This window comes from Asterias rubens, chromosome 11 (assembly GCF_902459465.1).
Source record: "Asterias rubens chromosome 11, eAstRub1.3, whole genome shotgun sequence".
Lineage (NCBI taxonomy): Eukaryota > Metazoa > Echinodermata > Asteroidea > Forcipulatida > Asteriidae > Asterias > Asterias rubens.
Window position 1 is genome coordinate 17,547,069 of NC_047072.1, and position 21,423 is coordinate 17,568,491.

Here is a 21,423-nt window from a genome sequence, read left to right on the forward strand (position 1 = left end):
AAGAATATAATAATATTTTACTTCATCTCAAAATATCCTTCTGTTGCGAAAATGTGCACCAACCTACTTGTATTTCACTCTAACACAAAATCTCACAATTTAATTAAAATGTTTTCTTCAGCTTGGTGGTTTAATTGTTGATTTCATTCTCATTATTGTCCGTTAGAATCTGTCCAGGGCTCTTTCAATTAAAGATTAATTGTGCGAATGCATTAAACTATTAGTTTGTGTGACTAATGGATAGTTAATTCAGGTGAGGCCTGATCTGGCGATATAGTGCTACAGTACTGTGAGTCCTTTCTCCCTGAATGCATGTATTGCATACACTTAAGGCAGTGCACACCTTTGTTAATTACTCAAAATAATTATTAGCATAAAACCTTTCTTGGTAATGGGGAGAGGTTGATAGTATAAAACATTGTGAGAAACGGCTCCCTCTAAAGTAATGTAGTTTTTGAGAGAGAAGTAATTTTCCACAAATTTGCTTTCGAGACCTCAGCTTCAGAATTTGAGGTCTCGAAATCAAGCATCTGAAAGCACACAACTTTGTGTGTCACTGGTGTTTTTTTCTTTCATCATTATCTAGCCACTTTGACGACCGATTGAGCTCAAATTTTCACAGGTTTGTTATTTCATGCATATGTTGAGATACACCAACTGTGAAGGCTAGTCTTTGACAATTACCAATAGTTTCCAGTGTCTTTAAACGTGATATGTTTGGTCAGTTGGTAGGCCTACACGTGTACATGTACATTAGTGTGTATGCGAATTTCATATTGGAATCAAGTTTGTACAATAAGTGAGAATTGTGTATCTACAATGTATGTGCTAGGGTTGGGACGTTTAACCATTTGAAGCTCTGACGGCTACTAAAAACTGTCAAACCTATTTTTGTATCCTAAAGGCCGAGTTATAGTTGGTCGCGCATTAGTCGGGCGTCGGAAATCTAGACGCGCGATCATAAAAAGACACTGTTTTTAGGCCTCAGTCTTAGGATTGCGCGCAAGATTTTCGTCGCGCGACCATCTTAGTGGTCATAAATTTTAATGGTCATTTGAATGGTCATAAAAACTTGAATACAATACATGTCTTCAAAATAATAAAATAGACAAATTTAAAATCTTGGATATTATTGCTGTGTCCTTCGGACGTATGTCAGATGGGACGTAAAGCAGGACACATGTACTGTACAAATAGGCACTGTGTGTTGTGTAACTAACGCACAAAATAGAAGCCAGTTACTACTAGGAAGGGGCTTGCCCCGGTGTGTCTGGCAATAAGCTGCAGATTGTACATAAATTTTGTCTAGTTTTTAAAATGCAAACAATTCAAAAACTGTCTTAGAATTGTTCTGTCTGTTACACCATTGTGTACCATATCGGTAAATATATGAGCTATAAGACTGTTGTTTTAAATTGTGACCTGCCTCTGATTTCCCCTTTCTGCTTACCACAAACCTGTTTTTAGCGCATTTTTTTGTGGACAGTTAGCCCCTGCATTCCGCATTATATCGCACCAAGAATTTAAGCCACTATAGACTGAAGCTTCTCTCATCAACACATCACTCCTTAAAATAATTCATTGACTTCACCTCTGTCATCATCATTCAATGCCAGTTACTGAATGCCATGCGTAGTCATCGACTCAGAGCTGCCCCTGGAATACCCAATGATCTGTTCGGGAACAAAAACAGCTAATGATAATAAATACCACATTTGGCTGCAAGAAACAGCTGAGCGATGGAACTTACAATTTAAGGCAAGCAGCTTTTCTTCGGATCAGCTGATATCCTTCTTTCTTTTATTTTCGCAGTTTGACCATTCAAAATTGAAAAATATTATTCAAAATCATTGACATTTTTGTAATTTTCTCTATTAAGGTGAAGTTTAAGTTGCAGACTTGCAATTTTGTGCAATGTTTTGTTAGTGACTTGCGTTCATGTACATTGTACATATTATTATTATATACATGTACATGTACTTCTCTGTTATCTGACAAACCTATGTTCAGAAATGTTGCATTTTGAAATGGTTTCAGATGCAAGTATACCTTGCATAGTCACAGACACAGAGCTGCCCCTCCAATACACAATGATCTGTAAGGGCCCAATTTCATAGCGCTGCTTAGCGGCGGATTTTGTGCTTACTTTGCAATTTCTATTTCATAGCTCTGCTCACCTTAAGCACACGAAAAGGCGTGCTAACTTTCTGGTGCTTACCGCACGAAAATGCAAATCCACAATGCAAATCCACGGTAAACACGCAATATAGCCGCCAAATTTTTCTGCTAACCTGTGAAATACACTAAGGCTTAAGCAAATTTTTCTGCTACAGTAAGCACGCAAATTTGCTTACCGTTAATCAGCGCTATGAAATTTGGGCCTGTTAGGGTACAAAAACAGCTAATGATAATAAATACCACATAGGTCTCAGAGAGATGGAACTGACAGACAGTTTGTGCAATGTTTTTGTCAGTGACTTGCAGACTTATTTTTATTGTTAAAGGCTTTACAATTTTTTTTGATGAGTTATGAATACAGTTGAGAAAATTGAGCAGCTTTACTAAGAAGTACATAAGGCCACATAAACAAAAAATTTTGATCGTCCTTTTTTTGCGGATGGGGGAGGGAGGGAGGTTTTTTTTAATATATTTTTTTTATAAAGTTTTGTTGACATGCCAAATATAAAATCAAGAAATCATCACAATCACTATAAAACAGAGGGTTTGTGTGTTTTTGATTTTTTCAATAGTTTTGTCATACAAATTAAACTCCTAAATGACATTTTCTGTAAACTTTTTCAAACAACTACAAGCACAGTGTAGCCCAAGTAAACATTTGAAGAATTGTTCTTGCTTTGCCAACATGAATAAAAACCTTCTTTAAACATCTTTTCAAACCTGTACATTTTGAAAAAAAATATCAGCTGAAAAATATGGGCAGTAAAAGTATAAAGAGAAATCCAGAAATGGGGAAAAAAAGGGGGAAAAATGGGGTCGGGGGTTTTGATTGGTCGGGCTGGGACTATCAAAAAAGAAATTGTATGTGGCCTAATCATAAATACATGTAATAACAATAGTTGGTTTTTATTAAGTGCTTTATATACCCGAAGGGCATCTCAAAGCACTTGTACATCTCCCTCTTGAAGAACTACACAGAGTTCACACGTACTACAGTAGTTCAATGGTGAAAGGTAAATTGTACCATCATAACCATAGAGTTTGGTAGAGAATGGTGATAAAGTCACTGACCCCCATCACCAATGCACCTGATATTCTTTTACATGTATTTATGTCAAGTGCATGCACTTGTACCATACAGGCCTGTCAGTTACACACAATGTACATGTATGACTCTTGACAGCTGATGATGGATAAAAGCCAAGCTCATCATTAAAGGCACTGGGCACTATTGGTAATTACTCAAAATAATTGTTAGCATGAAAACTTACTTGGTAACGAGTATTAGGGAGCTGTTGTCCCAGATTCAAATTGTGGGGTGAAAAATAACCTCTTTTTCTAAAACTACATTACCTCTAACAATGTTTTGTAATGCTTATTAACGATTAATATCAACAGCTAGCCGTATAGACAATACATTAATCTTACTCATTGTACGTACATGTACACTACATTCATTATGAGTTTTAACATAATGCCAGTCTGCCAGCGGACCATGAAGTCTTCGTGTGTTGTCTGAGCACTCTTCCATGGACATGTGTAGGCTAGGCATGTGTGTGTTCCTAATTTTCATTTGGATAATTATCAGTCGTCATCATGATTGCGCTGGATCGTCCTTGGACAACATGTTGTTGCATTAGACATGTTAGACTGATAAAGTCACTAAACATGTTGGAGCTTCAAATATGCAATAGGGCGTTCATTAACAGTCTTTCAACAGTACGTACATGTATAGTAACGTACAACTTCATAGTATGCAGATTATAAGGCTCAAAATTTACACTGGACTGCATGCGTGAGGCTAGACTGGTACCCTGTCTTTAGGATAGGCACTGGTCTTACAGACCCAGTGATTTCATTGGATTGGAGTGTAGGTTTGACTCCTGGTCTTGACACATGACCTTGAGCAAGACACTTTTCCATTATTGCTTCCTCTTTTGGATGGGATGCAAAGCCATTCGTCCAGTGTGTTGTGTAATGCACATAAAAAAAACAGTGCACTTAAAAGAAGAGGTTTGCCCAGTGTTCCTGGTCTGATCGTAAGAAAATTGCACCATAGTCCCTTGTCATAGATCTCATACTTCAAAAAATTTAGAACTTCCAAATACCTTGCAGGAAAGAAATACAGAGGTCAGTTGATGCACTCCTAGGGGTGTGCTTTTTTAAAGCGCTGTACAATCCCAGTGTTGTTATTTGTAGTAAATTTGTAAATTTTTCCTCTCCCTTTTCTCATCAATGCAGAAGTCTGAAACCAGTCACCATGCCATTGGTCAAACGAGAAATTGAGCCGGTCAACTTGAGCCGAGGGGTGATCTCACAGGGCATCTCCAACGAGCTAGAGTGCGTCACCAACACCACGCTCGCCGGTATCATCCGGCAGCTGAGTAACCTGAGCAAGCATGCCGAGGACATCTTCGGCGACCTCTACAACGAGGCCAACTCGTTGTGTCGGAGGTCAAACTCACTCCAGGATCGGATTGATAGACTGTCGGTCAAGGTCAAGCAGCTGGATGCGACGAGAGACGATGGTAAGAGGAATTATTTCGTGCCGCTGCAGCTGCCCCTGGTTTCTGCCTGCTTTTGTCTTTCTAGCCCCGTCTTTTTTATGCATTTGTTTTTCTCGTTATAAATGCTTGTTTTTCTATGATTATTTTTCTTTTTGTAAGTAGGGGGGGGGGAAGGGGGGAGTAGGTGGATTTTGACGACAGACATGGTTTGTCTAAAGCATTGGGAACTAAAGTTCCTTGAAGCTACATTGTACTACATGTATGCAATGTAAATGTACGCGCACATTTGGAACTAAAGTTCCTTAAAGACAGTGGACACTACTGGTAACTGTAAAAGACTAGTCTTCACAGGTGGTGTATCTCAACATAATATGCATAAAATAACTGAAAATTTGAGCTCAATCGGTCGTCGAAGTTGCGAGATAATTATGAAAGAAACAATGTCCTTGTAACACGAAGTTGTGTGCTCTCTGATGCTTGATTTCGAGACCTCAAATTCTAAACTTGAGGGCTCGAAATCAAATTCGTGGAAAATTACTTCTTTCTCGAAAACTACGTTATCTCAGAGGGAGCTGTTTCTCACAATGTTTTATACAATCAACCTCTCCCCATTACTCGTTACCAAGAAAGGTTTTATGATGATAATTATTTTGAATAATTACCAATAGTGTCCACTGCCTTTAAACTTGAAGCTACATTGTGAATGTAATGTAGAACTTGGTTTATCCAGGCCAGGCTAGGTCATCTTCTCACAGCTTGACCAAATCTCACAATCATTCTATAACAAGTTCGAGTGGGCACAAATAGTCGACCCGTGGTTGACTACTGACCAGCAATGTACATGCACAGTGACACACTCACTCGAATGTCTCATTTGGAAGTTTAGTCAACCTTCTGCCTTTTTCGCTATAGTGTCACTGGTTTTCCTCTGCGCTTTGCACATGTTAGAACGGAACATGCTGTTGGGACCAGTGAAGAAACCATGGGCTCGAGGCTGGTTCCAAACGGTCGACCACAGTAGTCAACCAATGGTCGACCAGCCTGGGTTTGAGTGCAAATGGTCAACCTTTAGTTAAAACCAGTGCACACTCGAACTTGCTCCATGATGTACTGACTGTGTAGACTTCCTGCTTTTGCCATGTTTACATAGACATCTTAGATGGTGACAAAAGCTCACAGCTTGACCGTATCTTACAATCAATCTAGATGTACTGATTCTATATGGACTCCCTCCTTACGCAGACATCTTAGATGCTACTCCCGCAGCCATCACAGCTTGACCGTATCTCACAATCAATCTAGATGTACTGACTGTGGACTCCCTCCCTATGCAGACATCTTAGATGGTGACAAAAGTTGATTGACCCCAATTAGTCTTAGACACCTTGTACAACCACAAGAAGTACACGTTTACTCAACACTGAGGGGGGGGTTTCATCCACAGACAGATCATGATCTGTCTTGTGACATTGAAATAGCCCACAACACCCACAGCAATTGCCCTTGTGCCCTGTGCTTTTTGCCGTTGTGCCCTGTACAAGGTTCCTGTAAAATTTTACATTTTGCCTCGTAGAAGTGCCCATTGCCCGAGGGAAATTGCTGTGCCCCTTCAAGAGTGAAGTTCATGGCCTGTTTATTGTAGACAGTGCAAGTCTCACGCATTATATATGTACAGGGGATGTTGTGATACACCTAGAAAGATTATTGGTCCTTGACAGTTACCATTCGTGTCCAGGGGTGGATTTCACATGGGGTATGTTCAGACAGCGTACTAAGTTAGACCCGAACCGGTTTAACTTCTACGAGCAGCAGGGGGTGGTCGTAAAAATAAAAAAAACCTTGCGTTCAGACAGCACTGAGTTAAACCCGATACGGTTTATCTTTGGTTTTAAGACGTCATAGCAAACGCGACCCCGTTACTCTAACATCCTGGTTATTGGCATGTTCATTGGTCACCGTGTGTTTACATAATGAGGTCAATGGGTCGTCTGTTGTGAGTTAAACCGGATGTGGTCTTTTTTATTCTGTCCACACACAGTGTTAAAAGATAAACCCGAAGCGGTCTAAAGGTAAACCCCCTCCCTGGATGGTTTATCTTTTGTGGGTTGAACTCGATTCGGACTTACTTTAGAACCGTTCAGACACACAGAGTTGAACTCGATCGGGTTGAACCATGAGTTAAACCAACTTTAGTACTGTGTCTGAACGACCTCATAGAGTTACATGTAGGACTAGTCTTATCTCCAGTTAGGACGAGTCGTCCTAACTAAGGACTAGCCATACGTTTTGTAGGCTATACATGTATCTCCTACCTCCTATATGTGTATAGGACTAGTCCTAAGTCCTAACTCTTTGTGGAATCGACCCCTGTGCCCTTAAGAAGTTAAAAAAAAGTTCTGGAGGAGTTTCCGGTTGTTTGTGGAATGTTCCAGGATTGAGCTAAACTCGTTGTTTGAACTACATGTAGACGTGACATTGATGCATTCAACATGTTCATTGAAGAGGAAATCCTATTACTGTATGACATGCTATTAATTGAGAAGTGTACTGTTTCAACTGTCTGCTGTTTCTGGCTGGAACAGTACCAGGCCTGTACATGTTTTGAGGGCACCAAGGCATTTTGGTAAAGGGCACCCTCCAATTTCTACTGGAGTATTTCAAGGGCACCGAGGCAACGACCAGGGCCCAATTACATAATGTGTCTGTAGAGCTGCTTTAAAGGACAGAAAGAAGCTAAGCACAACAGTATGTGTACAGCCGTCAGCTGTCGTGTAGCCAGGAATCACACCCAAATTTACGAGACAACCTAGATCATTATTAATTTCTTAAATTGTATGCAAACATGCATTTGTGCTATGCATACAATTGGTTATTTTTGTACAAAACATTCTGATGTTATTGTTACAGGCGAACATTTTTTGTAAAATCAATTTTGATTGTATACCATTGACATTGTGGCATTGTGAATGAAAAGGGTTCACCTGTTGGTTTTAGTCTAATATTTTTTATATTTTGCAATACACTGATGTACAGCACAGTGCACACGTACATGTACATACATGATGTACTGCAACCGTTTGCGCAACACACAATGTACAGTACTGTACGTACATGTATGTCTCAAACTGTACGTACGCAGGCCCGATACTTAGAGGGGGAAACGGATGCATTTGCCACCATTGCCCATCGTCATTGCCTTGATGTAAGGCCTAATTTGAATACGTCGTACAATGTACCCTTAAAGGAACACATTGCCTTGGATCGGACAAGTTGGTCTATGAAAAGCGTTTGAAACCGTTTGTTATGAAATGCATATGGTTAGAAAGATGTTTTAAAAGTAGAATATAAGGATCCACACAAGTATCACTCAAAATTGCACGATTTTCATTTTACGTCGCGAACTAACACGGTCGGCCATTTATGGGAGTCAAAGACCAACTCGGCTGATCCAAGGCATAGTGTTCCTTTAATTGCTACAAGTTAAGAAAAAGGCATATGAATGGGAATAGAAGAGTACTGACTCTGTCTTGGATTGCTGTTTAAAAGGTTGCTGCTTTGGTCTGGTCTTGGCCGTGCGATCTGGGTCCTGTTATTGCAAGGCCATGACCAGACTACCGGTTTTAATTGTGTAAAACCACCGCGCCAGTAAAAAGACCTCGACGCCTACTCTTTCTCTGATTATTTTCAGACACATTTTCTAAAGTAATTCATTTATGAAACATAAAACTTGTTTTTAAAGCCATATGGACACTTTCGGTAAACAGTAATGTCCAAAGCCCACACTTCGTGTATCACAACTTCTATATAAAATAACAAACCTGTGAAAATTTAGGCTCAATTGGTCATGGGAGTCGTGAGAAAATAACGGGAAAACCCACCCTTGTTTCTGCACGTTTCGCTGTGTCATGACATGTGTTTGAAATAAATCTGTAATTCTCGTTATCGAGAATTGATATTGTTTTAATATTTTCTCAAAAAGTAAAGCATTTCATGGAGTAATATTTCAAGAGAAGTCTTTCACCATTACCTTCTGTAAATTAAACCCTGTAAGTTATTTGTAAATCTGTGAACTTGTTTTTCTTTTTCTGTACCCAAAGGGTCCAATGGCTTTAAGGGCATGCAAAGATATTTCCTTGTGTTCCGAGACCATGAAACATTGAGCATTAAGTTTGAATTGAAACCAACAGTCCGTGTGTACAGGTATATGTTGCCTAAGAAGTCTACGCATGTGTACAATACATGTACATGTATATGTACATGTAACTGTCGGCAGAAAAGTGAAAAGTTAGCCTACATGATGAAACTAGTACTTCCCAGTGCAACTTGTCCAAGTCCTTTATTTCCTTCCTGTTTTTGACATTTTAGTCAGGGATGTTCTGCAACAGATTACTCCATACATGCCATACAATACAATGTTCATGGACGTGTACATGGACATGTGTGAACTTAAGCCAAGTCAAATAAATACCATGTTGACCGTCCCCGCCCGCCGCGATTTTGGCGGCAGCACCAATTTATTTATTTTTTTTAATTATAAGCCATTGTACACTTTCGGAACAGAAAAACAATTAAAGTTCACAGATTTACAAATAACTTGCAGGGTTTACAGGAAGTAATGGTGAAAGACTTCTTTTGAAATACTATTCCATGAAACGCTTTACTTTTTGAGAAAACATTAAAACAATTATCAATTCTCGTTAGCGAGAATTACAGATTTATTTTAAACACATGTCATGACACGGCGAAACGTGCGGAAACAAGGGTGGGTTTTTTTCTCCCGACTCCGATGACCGATTGAGTCTAAATTTTCACAGGTTTGTTATTTTATATATAAGTTGTGATACACGAAGTGTGGGCCTTTGAACAATACTGTTTACCGAAAGTGTCCAATGGCTTTTAAAAAAATAATAAAAAATCAATAAAAAAAAACATTGAAATCAATTTTCTTATTACATATTATTAATAGCTTTTTAAAATGTACCCTTCATTTTTATTGAGCAATTTCATCATCTTTCTTGCATGTAGGCCTACAAAAAATGCTATCACAACGCATAATGAGAAACACACTACTTTGAAACGTTTTGCCCTTCACGTTTGCATGCCACAGTTCTTTGCACCGGGACGTGATGCCACACACACACACAGAATAACTTTGGAGCAAAAGCAATAATAACTCTTTGGAAAGAATAACAGTGTATGAAAATGGACACAGAAACACACACAGAATTTGATGACATATAGAACATACTCATAAAACCATATAACACCATCTTCAAATACGATATGGTGCGCCATCTTAGACATGGTGGCCATCTTGAGAAAAAAATAACAACAAATTTGAAAATAACAAATAACAAGAACCTATCTCACCAACTTTTTCAAAAAGTCTGGACGAGCAACATATTATTTATTTTTACTTTGCCAAATATATAACACTGACTGTATCCTTCGTTTTTATATCATGTGTACAGGATGCTTTGTTTTAGGACATACAATGTAGCCTTAAAGACAGTGGACACTATTGTAAATACTCAAAATAATTATCAGCATAAAACCTCATTTGGTAACGAGTAATGGGGAGCTGTTGATAGTATTAGTATAAAACATTGTGAGAAACGGCTCTCTCTGAAGTGAAGTAGTTTTTCGAGAAAGAAGTAATTTTCCACGAATTTGATTTCGAGACCTCAAGCATCTGAAAGCACACAACTTTGTGTGACAATGATGTTTTTTTCTTTTATAGTTATCTCGCAACTCCGACGACCAATTGAGCTCAAATTTTCACAGGTTTGTTATTTTATGCATAATGTTGAGATACACCAAGTGAGAAGACTGGTCTTTGACAATTACCAATAGTGTCCACTGTCTTTAAGTTTGTAATATCTACTCGTAGGACTAGTCATACGTTGTGCAAGTTAGGACTAGTTCTATACATTACACTCTTTGTGAAAACGACTCAAGGTCCCAGTTTCAAACATGGTAGAGAATTTAGGTTACCAGACTTAAAAACCCACCTTTTGCTACAAATGTAACTCAACAATATTAGCATTCTGTGTGCACAGAATCTGTTCTGTCAAAATATTTTGCTGTGCAAAGTTGATGAACCAAATCATTCACCGTCATGCCTGTATCATGTACACAGGTTTTGTGTACAGTGCCTTTTTTATTAAAGGGTCTTGGTACCTTTTGCTGGACACAAAACACAATGTCCACAGATAAATTAAATTTATAAAATACCGTTTGAAGAAAATGATAGGCCTACACGTAGAAAGTTTACCTTTAAATATTAGTTGCTGAGGTGCTGTAGTTTTCGAGAATTGAGTAAAACAATTTCCCGAAAATACATGTACATGCTAAAATAATTTCAGAAAAAAATATGTTTGTGACTTGTCTGTCCCAAGCAAGTAGTACAATAATAGGGGAAGCTTTCTACCATCATTATCTTCATTCTGTGTGAGTTTAATGTAAATCTGTGAACAATGTGTTTTGTGCCGTACAAAAAGTACCTCAGTCCTTTTCAGAAGCATCTGGCATTTGTGTTACTCAGAGTAGACTGTGATTAAAGGATCACAAGTGAATGGAAACAATCCATCTCGCTGCATTCACTGCTTTATGAATATTAATATGCATATATTTTGTCCGACCGTGCCCGACAATCCACTCTCTGTGGACTGTCAATAAACATAGAATATTCCTATGACTAACCATCAGTAGTAATTGCAAATCCGCCATTTTCAGGCTCTCTGTCCGTTCTTAAATCAGTATTCTATTTTCCTTCTCAGCTTGTGAATATTTTAATAGCAAGTGCTTAAAATCTATTTCTAAAATGCATTGGCAGGTGCAGTGCAAATTTGTGAATTCCATTTTCAATGGTTTCAAAAGTCCATAATTTGAGTTGTAAATATGTATGCATAGTCAGGTCTGGAATGACACAGAGGCTAGGCCACATGGGGAGGACATGACCTCTTTACCTGCCCAGGACATGACCCTTGATGACCTTTCAAATTTTCCTATCCTACTAGACTTTGGTGAACTTTCCCAATGCAAAATTTACCTCTGTAGGCCTGTGCTTTGTTTTTGAAAGGGCAAGGACACAAAGGCGTTTTCTCCCTGGTAAAAGGCCATTCTCCATGTACATGATGTATGAGGAAATTTTAACTTTCTACTGGGGGAAGGGCACCAAGGCAATGACCAGGGGTGGATCTCACGAAACGCTAGGATTAATCCTATCTTGAGTTAAGATGAGTTACTTGTCCTAACTTAAGATGGGTTTAATGTTTACACAAATTTGTAGTTTTCTGTCCTGGAACAGAGACGGCTTTCCATAAAAATGGTTGACCGAGCAAAGGAAAAGTTCATTGACATTTAGTTTAATAAGCTAGTGGGAATGCTAACGTAACATTATATTTTGTAGGGGGTCATGTAGTTTACTAGTTACACTGACATTTAATCCGTTATTGTGTTTACATTGTATTTTAATCATCTCTGGTAGCATTGGTGCTTGGTAAAACGGCTTTCTATAATACAACAATTGCATCTTTTTCTCCCGTCATGCTTTTCCCATCTTGCCCTTGCTTTCAAATCTTACCATCGCTCCTCATAATCCCTACTTGCCCTTCATACCATCTCCATCTTTCTCCATGCATCTTTCTTACTACTTCACCATCTTTCTTCCTACTTCTCCATCTTTCTTAATTCATCATCTTTCTTACTTTCTCATCTTTCTCACTTCTTCTACTTTCTTCCATCGTTCTTACTCTTTCTGCATCTTTCTTACTTTTGCATCCTTCTTCTGCTTTCTTATTACTTCTAAATATTTGTTACTACTTTTCCATCTTTCTTACTTCTGCTTCTTTCTTACTATTGCTTCATCTTTATTAATACTTTCTTACTACTCTATCTTTCTAACTACTTTCTTACTACTTCTGCATCTTTCTTACTCACTTCTCCATTTTTGCATCACTTCCTGCTGCTCTCCTCTCTTCTCTGCACACCCTTGCAAACCATCCCGCAGTCTCATTGCAAGACATCCAGATGCGTAAAGCCTTCAAAAGCTCCACACTATTGGACCAAGAGGTGGTGGCCAATTACACAATGCCCTCGGCAATGCGGGAAACCTACATGCGCTGTGACAAACCGCCCAAGCTCAACCTCCTAACCCCTTACAGGTAAAACCCAGTAACAAAATAAACCACCCCCTGTCTATATTCCCAAATGGGCACAGAGGATCTTTAACATTCTCAATTGGGTAGGAGGATCGGTTTAGGATTTGGAGATGAGTCTTATCCATACAAAGTGTTTGATAATTCACAACTACTTCAATTTTTTTTTATTTTAAATAAACACTGTGAAAATGATTAATATAAAAAATAAGAATTTTGTGAAATGCGCAACTCTGCTTTTTCCTGAGATTGAAAATATTAATAAAATTATTCTAATTTAAGTAAGACGCATATATTACCACAATCGAACACGGCTGTTCTGGGTTCGATTTCTCAAAGAGATAAGACTAGTCTTTTCTGAAGTTAGGACCAGTAACTGGTCTTAATCTAAGAGTTGTCATATCTCTTAGCATTGCCTCTGACTAGTCCCAAGTTAGGAAGAGTTCTGTGATATCGACCCCTGCATCCTCACATGGGTTCGATTGAAACACACGAATAACCAGCTGCAATGGTCAGGGGCCAATTTCATAGCGCTGTTAAGCACAAAAATTTGCTTAGCATGAAATTTTGGCCTCGATAAAAACAGAATTACCAACCAAATTTCCACGTGAGGATAAACAAACAACAGCTGAATACAAGTAACAAGAATATGCAACAAATGGAAATATGGTTGGTAGGCCTAATCCTATTTTTATCAAGGAAGAAATTTCATGCTAAGCAAATTTGGGCCCAGGTCACTTTTAGCATGATGTGTCCAGTGCCCCTCACAGCATAACAAGTTAACTACGTAAAATGTAGTGTTTCAACAGAAATACTTTCATGATTGTATGATGACAAAGGGCATCAAAAACTTATCGATGTGAAAACAAATGATAAATCTAAACGCCATCCTGAAATTGCTTCGTCATCCAGAAACGGATCTCCTTTTGATATTAAGCCAGACGCAAATCACCTTGGACAGTGCTGGTTTGATCCGCTGACTTGATTGTCCGTAACGATGACTCACCATCGTTGAGGTGTCGCGGAGACCTCTCTCCCCTTCCCCGGTTCCCTGAAGACCGGTCTCCCTCATTTTCTTGAGATAATTATTGAGGTTATGCACTGCAGCTGTTTTGGGAAAACCATAATTTGCATTTTAAACGTTGTCATGAAAACCAATATTCGTTTTTTTCTTTGACACTTGTCAATGAGTGTGATGCATAGATCATTAAGGATCAAGTGATTCTGGAAGCTCTTGACTTCGCTGAGGGGAGGCTTGTTTGTAAAGAAACGGGAAAACAACTCAAAATAATTGTCAGCATGAGAACTAACTTGTTAACAAGCAATGGAGAGCTGTTGACAGTATAAAAGCATTGTGAGAAACAGCCCCTTTCTGAAGGAAAAACAGAGCTTGAGTGCAATGTTATTCCCCGCTTAGCCACTTGGCAGGTCACATACAAAGAAACAATTGCCATCAAGATAAATTAAATGGTATTCCAAAAATAGTTGTTAAAGAGCCAATAAAGGATGATCTCAATATTTCAACTATTACCTTTTTATGGCCAAATAGACATCGTAGATACCGGTAAATAACCATTTTACTCTCAAAATTTGCATTTAAAAACGAATAACTTGAGTAAAAAATGCACCCGGCCGGCGGCCGTGCAGCTTTTTCAGTCGAGAGTCAAAAACGGCTTATCTATTATAATGACCTCTTGACGCCAGTGACGATATTCCCCTAATTGGGTGTGAACACAGTTCTCCAGCTTTGGCAAACTGAGGGCGCTATTTTCCACACCAAATAGCCGCCACTGATGTCACGATTCCTTTGTCGCGCAGGGTTTTTTTACCCCGCGTTTTTCAGAAATTTGGCTAGAAGCGTTCTGTAGAAAAAAACATTTTTACCATGTTTTAACATGAGGTAAGAGACTCGTTATATTTTTGTTATGTTTCCTATGGACTGCAGCTATAAGAAAACTGTAATATCTATATATTTGAGATCATCCTTTATTGGCTGTTTAACTATACAAAAATTCCATCAAGTCAAACGACAATTACCTGTAATTTAGAAGCAAAAATAAAAAGATTCATTAAATATCGACGTCAAAGAGTACTTTTAGGAATAAGAGTATAATCATAATATTTGCTTCTTATAAAGCGCTTCTTAATTACGATCAATTAGAATCTCAGGAAAAAGTTTAGAGCTGTTTTTTTATTTAAGGGAAATATAAATAAAAACTGCACACAACATTTGCCGAGCATTTTTCAACACTTCTAATAAAGGTGCGTCCAACCTTTAAGTTCAACTACAATAAAGTAGTAATTGAGAAGCACTATGGATGGCCGAGTTTCGATTTCCGACTCCTAATCCTTACCCTCCCAGGGCAATCCCAGATTCCCACCCAATTAATGAAAATTAAATCCAAACCCAAACAAATCCTCAATTGTTTAGTTGAGTTGACGCAGCTGTTGGACGTACAGCAGTTTCGGGCCAGCACCATTCCAGACGTGGTTACGTTTGACGTTCACACCATGCAAGCTGGCATGAGGGAGACCTACCTCAGATGCGACCCGCCACCTGATCTCAATGTCTTGAGCCAGTATAGGTAAAGTAACACCCAACTGGGAACTTAGCACCCAGATTGGGATAGTGCCCAAGTGCGGATGTAAATCCAAATTGGGAAAAGTGTCCAGATTTGGATTTCTTGTTAGTGGGGGAGCCAAAGCCATGAGCAAAGTTTTTAGATTTAAAACCAAACTTTTTGAAGAGGCCACGAGTCTTGCCTGGCCAACAGGGATATTGCCCAGATGAGAATGCTTAGATAAGAATATTTCCCATTTAAGAATGAAGACTGATTGAGATTTAAAGCCCAGGTTTGAATCAAATCGGATGCCCCCTCTTCCAGGCTCTGATGATAATCCCCCTGAATATGAAAATGTGTTCCTTCTTTGTTATGAGATGTACCAAAAAAAATGTAGACCTGAATGTCTCCCTGAATGTTGTACACAAGTTTAGAGATTGGCTGTTGCAAGCCTGGTGTTTATTTCCCCCTGTGGGAGTTTGCCGAGTTGCCTTGACGGGAAGATTGTCTAAACACGACCAGGGCCCAATTTCATGGCCTTGCTTATCGTAAGCAAAGAATCGGCGCTTACGAAATGAGGTGAATTCCGTGCTTACGTCAAGCTTATTTCACGGGTAGGCAGGGAATTTTGGCTTCTGCTCTTGCGTACTCCACGTAACTAGGCATTGTAGCGCAGAAATTCGGCGCTTGCATGTACATGTAAGTGGAGAATGGTGATCATAAGTGCAGATTACGGCGGTGAGCAGCGCCGTGAGATTGGGCCGAGGTGAGTGCTCTTGCACCTTTTGGAGAAATTGTCCGACTGGTTGCCCCGAAGTTGCATTGTGTGACAATGCCCTTACATGTAGATTGGATTCAAATAATAACTTAATCCCAAGGCGATCTCAAACGTCTCAAACCGTTGTGATGTTTTGTCCTTTCAGGGAAGACGGTAAGGAAGCCTTAAAGTTCTACACTGACCCGAAGTACTTCTTCCAGCTTTGGTGCGAAGAGATGCAGAAGAATATCACGGATATCAGAGAAAAAAAGAACAGGAAAAAGGTAAAGGTGTGAGCCGTGGGCAAGTCCTAAGGTGGGGGCGGGCTGAAGTGGTTCCAGCTATAGTAATTGGTCCACTGTAGGTCAATCGGGGGGGGGGGGGGGGGGGGGGGGCTGGCTGAAGTTGTTCCAGCTATAGTAATTGGTCCACTGTAGGTCAATCGGGGGGGGGAGGGGGGGGGGGGGCTGGCTGAAGTTGTTCCAGCTATAGTAATTGGTCCACTGTAGGTCAATCGGGGGGGGGGGGGGGGGGGGCTGGCTGAAGTTGTTCCAGCTATAGTAATTGGTCCACTGTAGGTCAATCGGGGGGGGGGGGCTGGCTGAAGTTGTTCCAGCTATAGTAATTGGTCCACTGTAGGTCAATCGGGGGGGGGGGGGGGGCTGGCTGAAGTTGTTCCAGCTATAGTAATTGGTCCACTGTAGGTCAATCGGGGGGGGGGGGGGGTGCTTTGAAGTGGTTCCAGCTATAAAAAATGGTCCACTGTAGGTCAATCGAGGGGGGTGTGCTTTGAAGTTGTTCCGGTTATAGTAATTGGTCCACTGTAGGTCAATCGAGGGGGGTGTGCTTTGAAGTGGTTCCAGCTATAAAAAATGGTCCACAGTAGGCTGATCAGGGCTCAAATTTTACAATGGACTACTAGGCCCGATTTCCAGCACAAAAATTTGCTTCACATGAAATCTCTTCCTTGATAAAAACTTTTCTCTTGACGGTACTTCCAGACATATTCAGGGGCCATATTTGAGCTTTTGATGGTTCCCATCTCTTTCGTGCGTTAATCACATTACTGATCTTTGAGACCAGTGACTCTTTTAAATAATGTTCTGTTCAGCGCCTTCACTGAGGTCAAAGGAGGCAACGGATTGGACGATAGCTGTTCTTTGTGCATTAAAACGCGTGCATGAGCTCAGCGTCAGTTTATACGCGTGCACCTGTTACACGCGCGCACTCAAAATGAATACATTTTCAGCGCGCGTGCGCGAAGTTGCAATGAAACTAACATGGATATAAACAAGCTAGGTTTACACAATGTATGCTGATATAGTGGCCACTTATTCGCTATTTTCCTAAGCCGGTCTTTATACCACTGTTAACACTCCCACATGTGACCGGGTTTTGACCAATCAGAGACTTGAAACCGTCCAAGGTATTTATGAATTTTTATTATTCAGCCTTCTGATGGATGATGCTCAAGCCTACATCCGTATGGATTGTAAAGGGGGTAACTCTGTTTAAGCCCCAGGAGTAGGTAGCAACGGCCCCTGGACAAATTGTTGATTGTAGCCCAAACCTTAATGTGGCCTTCAGGCCTTATGTGCCTGGAGACATAAAATGAAAGAAATGAAGAAAGCTACCTACCAATCCTTATGATATGTATTTTTCTCAAACTTAACATTCTAATTTTTTTGCCAATGTTATTTTAGAAGCGACACGCAAAGTCAAAACAACAGGACAAGCCAAGTCGCATCAAAACGTCAAAACAGAAATGGCAGGCGATGGCACAGGGTCAAGAGTTCATGGAGGAGGCCACGCCCACGCCGACGCCCACCTCGGAAACGAAGGGTTCAAACCAAAACATTAATGAGTATCAGCAGCCGCAGCAGGCACCGGTTCAACAGCCGTACCATCAACCTCTTGCCACGAAAGAGAGTATGTCAAGATCCTCATCGGAAGGATTCGACGAAGGGGGCTCATATGACAGCGGTCATCGAGCATCGCACCGCCCCACAAATCGACCGCCCCCGCCCCCGTCGAACCTCCCAACACCTAACCATGAGCAGCCGCCGATGTCAAACGGTTCGGCCAGCACTCCGAAGCGACCTGCACCAGCCGTACCCCCCCAGGCATTCAACCACCAGGCGCCGCCTGCGAAGGACCACAACAGACCCCAACATATCCCCGTCAACCAGACCATTTTGCCCCCCAGTCATCTCGGGGACATGCCCATCATGAACAACGACGCCAATCATGTGCTGCCCCCGCCCGCCCCTCCCGCTGCACCCACTACAAACGCAAACATTCCCCCGCCCCCGCCCCCACCACCACCCCCTCCCGTCGGGGTAACGGGCGGCAAATCCATACCCCCTCCACCCCCGATGCCTGCCCCCGCACCTTCTCCTCCACATGGTGGGGATATACCAGAGTCATCTAGTCCTGGCAGCTTGGCGTCTCCGAATCGAGCATCAATGCGACCAAAGGCTCCACAAGTTAATAACGAAAGAAATAACCTCCTGACGGCCATACAGCAAGGTAAGATGTTACCCCAGCCCTTCTTTCTTCTTAGTAAACCCCTTGCATAACGCTCAACGCTATAGGGACGCTGAGCTCACGGGCACTTTTTACCCACAAAGAACAGCTATCCTAACTGGGGGGGGGGGCAGGCCCTTTGCGCATGCTGGACCATTCCTTTAATTGAAATTTCATTTGTTTCAAACAGATTTTCAGTAGTTTGTTTCTTTTGTTTCCCTTTCTTCCCTCTTCCCTCTGTTGCTTATGTTTTTGTCTTCTTCTTTTCATGCGCTTTGAGCACCTTATTAGGTGGATATTGTGTGATATAAGTTTCCTTTATTATTATTGTCATCCTCCAATCATTTGCCTCCCTTCGCCTAAGTGAGGGCACTTTTCAACCCAAGTGTGGACGCTTTTCGAGCATGTGACGAAAAAGCGTGTGATGTCACAAGCTGTTGGTTCAGTGTGTTGTGTAACGCATGTTAAAGAACCCAGTGCCTTATCAAAAAGAGAAGGGGGTTCGCTCGGGTTTTCTTGGTTTGATTGGCAGCATATTGCGCCACAGCACCTTGTAAAATGTTACATTAAACCTTTTCATTTTAAAATATTGCATATCTCTCTGGTGTAAATTGTGTATTTTTTATTGCATATTGTATTTATATTGTTTATTGTACATTTCTATAATTGCTTGTTATTTTTAGCTGATTTTAAACTTATTTTGATACCTTGTTGTTAATTTTGATGTTTTTAGGGATTTTTGTTTTAATATAACTCTGTAAGCACCATTGAGCATTGTTTTCGATTGATTTGGCACTATGTAATTGTTTTTATAATGTTTACTATTATTTACATAGTGCTATGTAAAAGGAGTTAGTCTCATAACTCAAACGTAGTCCCACATACCTTGCAGAAAAAATACTGTTTGTTAAAGTGCCCTGAGCGTCACTGAGTGACGGATATACGCTATTTTAGAAGCTACTGTTATTATTTTTTATTAAACAGTATTTCAACTTGACCCCTTGCAGGTATCAATCTCCGTAAAACTGAGATACAGGAGGAGAAGGACAAGTACCAGACACCGGCGACGAATTCCGTGGAGGCGATCTTGGCACGCCGCATCGCCGTGGAGCTGAGCGACACCGACTCGGACGGCAGCGAAGATGATGATGACGACGAGGACTGGGACTAAGCCATTCAGGGAGTAGGGGTGTTACTACATTCATAGGGGGTGGGGGGAGGGGTGCACTCCCTTCACGGAGTGCTTCTTTCACGGATCCGCGCTTCTTTAGAAATCCGTTGTTAATAATACAAAATCATAATAATACCGTTTACAAAGCGTTTTTTTTTTCTAAGGTTATAAAGCGCTCAGAGAATGACATTAAACGAGTATGTTTTCAGTGACCTTTTGAACATAGTAACGGAGCTAGAACTTTAAATGGAGTGTGGAATGGAATTCTACATCCTAGGAGCTGCAACTGAAAGTGCTCTGAAATGTTTTCAAGTGTTTCAAAATAAGTCTGCGTAAAAAAAAAATCACACTGTATGAAAAAAACAGCAACGTGAAAAGCAATCGGAAAAGGCCATATTACGGGCAACCAGTTCCAGGACATCTCCAAGAAGAAAAGCCATTCATAAACTCCAACGCGTTCAAAATTCAGCAGCCAGACTCATCACTAGAACCCGATCACTTGAACCCATCACTCCGATCCTTCGCAATCTCCACTGGCTACCAGTTAAATCACGGATAGTTTTCAAACTCCTAACACTCACCTACATATGCAAAAACGGATCAGCACCAGACTATCTCCAGGGTTTAATTCAACACTATCACCCTCCGCGAGAACTTCGTTCCAGTTCAAAAGGTCTTCTCATAGCAGCTCCAGTTCACACGAAGTTCTACGGTCAACGTTCCTTCCAATATGCTTCACCTAGACTATGGAACTCTCTTCCCAACAATCTCAAAGACTGTGCCACACTAGAACAATTTAAATCACGACTTAAAACCCATCTCTTCAATCACAGAAGCGCTTAGAGACTTTATTTTGTATTATGCGCTATATAAGAACTGTTTATTATTATTATTATTATTATTATTATTATTTGAATGTTCGCTGATTATTTTTCGTGTGGGTCCTAACACGCCGTTAGAAAAATTGTGTGCTACCAAAGTGGTTCTGTATCAATCACTGCAATCGGTTTCCTCCAAGTTGACTGTTAAAGTTGCCTCGTGTGACAAGGCTCTTACACATACAAAAAGTATTACACCACAAGATCTCATACAGCAAACCTTCTACGCTACTTTTTTTTCACAGTCTGGTTCTTGCTTGTTGTATAAGGGGATGCGTGCTGTAAGGGCCCAATACGCATCTATATCAAAGTCCAGCAATTTGATTTTACAGAAGATACTGATGGTATTTGACTGTATGAAAACGAGGAACATCCCTGGTGAAGTGGGCTGCTAAATAATTTGTTAAAAACCCGGAAAATTTAAAACAAGAAAAGGTGCTTCTTTCTGTTTTTTGTTTTAGTTCTTGAGGTAATTTCAGTCGAATCTGATGGTTAATAAATTAGCCCGATGTAAACACTCTAAACACATAAACCCCGTCCCCAGAGAAAAAATCCCCCCCCCCCACCAAAAAAAAAAAGAGAAAAAAAAGAACCAACACTACTCAAAAAGAGATATTCACATGGTGTTACTGCAAACCTCTCCACCATGCAAAGTTTCAAATCCTACTTATTTTCTATTTTACAAA

At 40.4% G+C, this 21,423-nt stretch overlaps 1 protein-coding gene across 1 annotated transcript in view; it reads left to right on the forward strand.

Moving 5' to 3' along the window:
- The window catches only part of LOC117296365 (wiskott-Aldrich syndrome protein family member 3-like), a 32,134-nt gene extending 11,454 nt beyond the window's left edge, over positions 1–20,680 (forward strand). The window contains exons 2-6 of the mRNA XM_033779244.1: positions 4,420–4,706; positions 12,697–12,850; positions 16,329–16,446; positions 17,866–18,691; positions 19,696–20,680. Of these exons, the coding sequence (XP_033635135.1) occupies positions 4,420–4,706; positions 12,697–12,850; positions 16,329–16,446; positions 17,866–18,691; positions 19,696–19,859 (1,549 nt within the window). The 3' untranslated portion in view covers positions 19,860–20,680. The remainder of the gene's footprint in view (positions 1–4,419; positions 4,707–12,696; positions 12,851–16,328; positions 16,447–17,865; positions 18,692–19,695) is intronic.
- The last annotated feature ends 743 nt before the right edge of the window (positions 20,681–21,423 follow it).